Source organism: Monopterus albus, unplaced genomic scaffold, assembly GCF_001952655.1.
Source record: "Monopterus albus unplaced genomic scaffold, M_albus_1.0 scaffold31.1, whole genome shotgun sequence".
Lineage (NCBI taxonomy): Eukaryota > Metazoa > Chordata > Actinopteri > Synbranchiformes > Synbranchidae > Monopterus > Monopterus albus.
Window position 1 is genome coordinate 85,828 of NW_018127911.1, and position 815 is coordinate 86,642.

General features: G+C 44.0%; 1 protein-coding gene across 1 annotated transcript in view; it reads right to left on the minus strand.

Annotated features, from left to right (window-relative positions):
* The window catches only part of jak3 (Janus kinase 3 (a protein tyrosine kinase, leukocyte)), a 34,564-nt gene that overhangs the window by 1,510 nt on the left and 32,239 nt on the right, over positions 1-815 (minus strand). Inside the window, exon 25 of the mRNA XM_020596636.1 lies at positions 18-135. Coding sequence (XP_020452292.1) covers positions 18-135 — 118 coding nt within the window. The remainder of the gene's footprint in view (positions 1-17; positions 136-815) is intronic.

Genomic DNA, 815 nt, shown 5'->3' on the forward strand with positions numbered 1-815 from the left:
ATGTATGTATATCTTACTCTTTTTGGGTTGGAGTTCATGTCACAGTAGGAGAAGATCTCATGAAGAACAATTCCAAAACTCCAGACATCTGACTTGTGTGAGAATCTGGATTCACTGATGGACTCTGGAGCATACCTGCATCAGACAACCACTGGTGTTAGACCACCAAAAACACAACACAAAATAATCTTTAAGTAATCTTCTTTGATGCCTGAACTGTGACAAAAAGCAAGCCTACTTCAGTCTCTGACTTTCAGTTAAAATTTTATAGAAGAATAAATCTTAGTTTTCTATGTCCTGCAGTGGACAGGCTTTTATGAGGAAATGTACAGAACATTCGTTTTAAATCTAGTCACAGGGGTTGCAAGCCAGTGACTTCTGTGCCGGTGCCAACCCGGCAATAGAAAAGGTTACGTCAGGAAGGGCATCCGGCGTAAAAACATGCCAAATTTAAACATGCGAATCATCAGTGTGAATTCCATACCAGATCGGTCGAGGCCTGGGTTAACAACGACCGCCACCAGTGCTGTTAACCTACAGGGTGCTGGCAGAAATCGGACTACTGTTGGTCGAAGAAGGAGAGGAGGTAGAAGGATTCGTAGACAGAGAGAGAAGAGGAAAGGCAGGAGTATAGGTCTGAGAATAGGGACTCTTAACGTTGGCACAATGACAGGGAAAGGTAGAGAGCTGGTGGACATGATGGAGAGAAGGAAGGTAGATATACTGTGTGTGCAGGAGACCAGGTGGAAGGGTAGCAAAGCGCAGTAGCATTGGAGGGAGATACAAACTGTTTTATTATGGTGTGGACAGGAAGA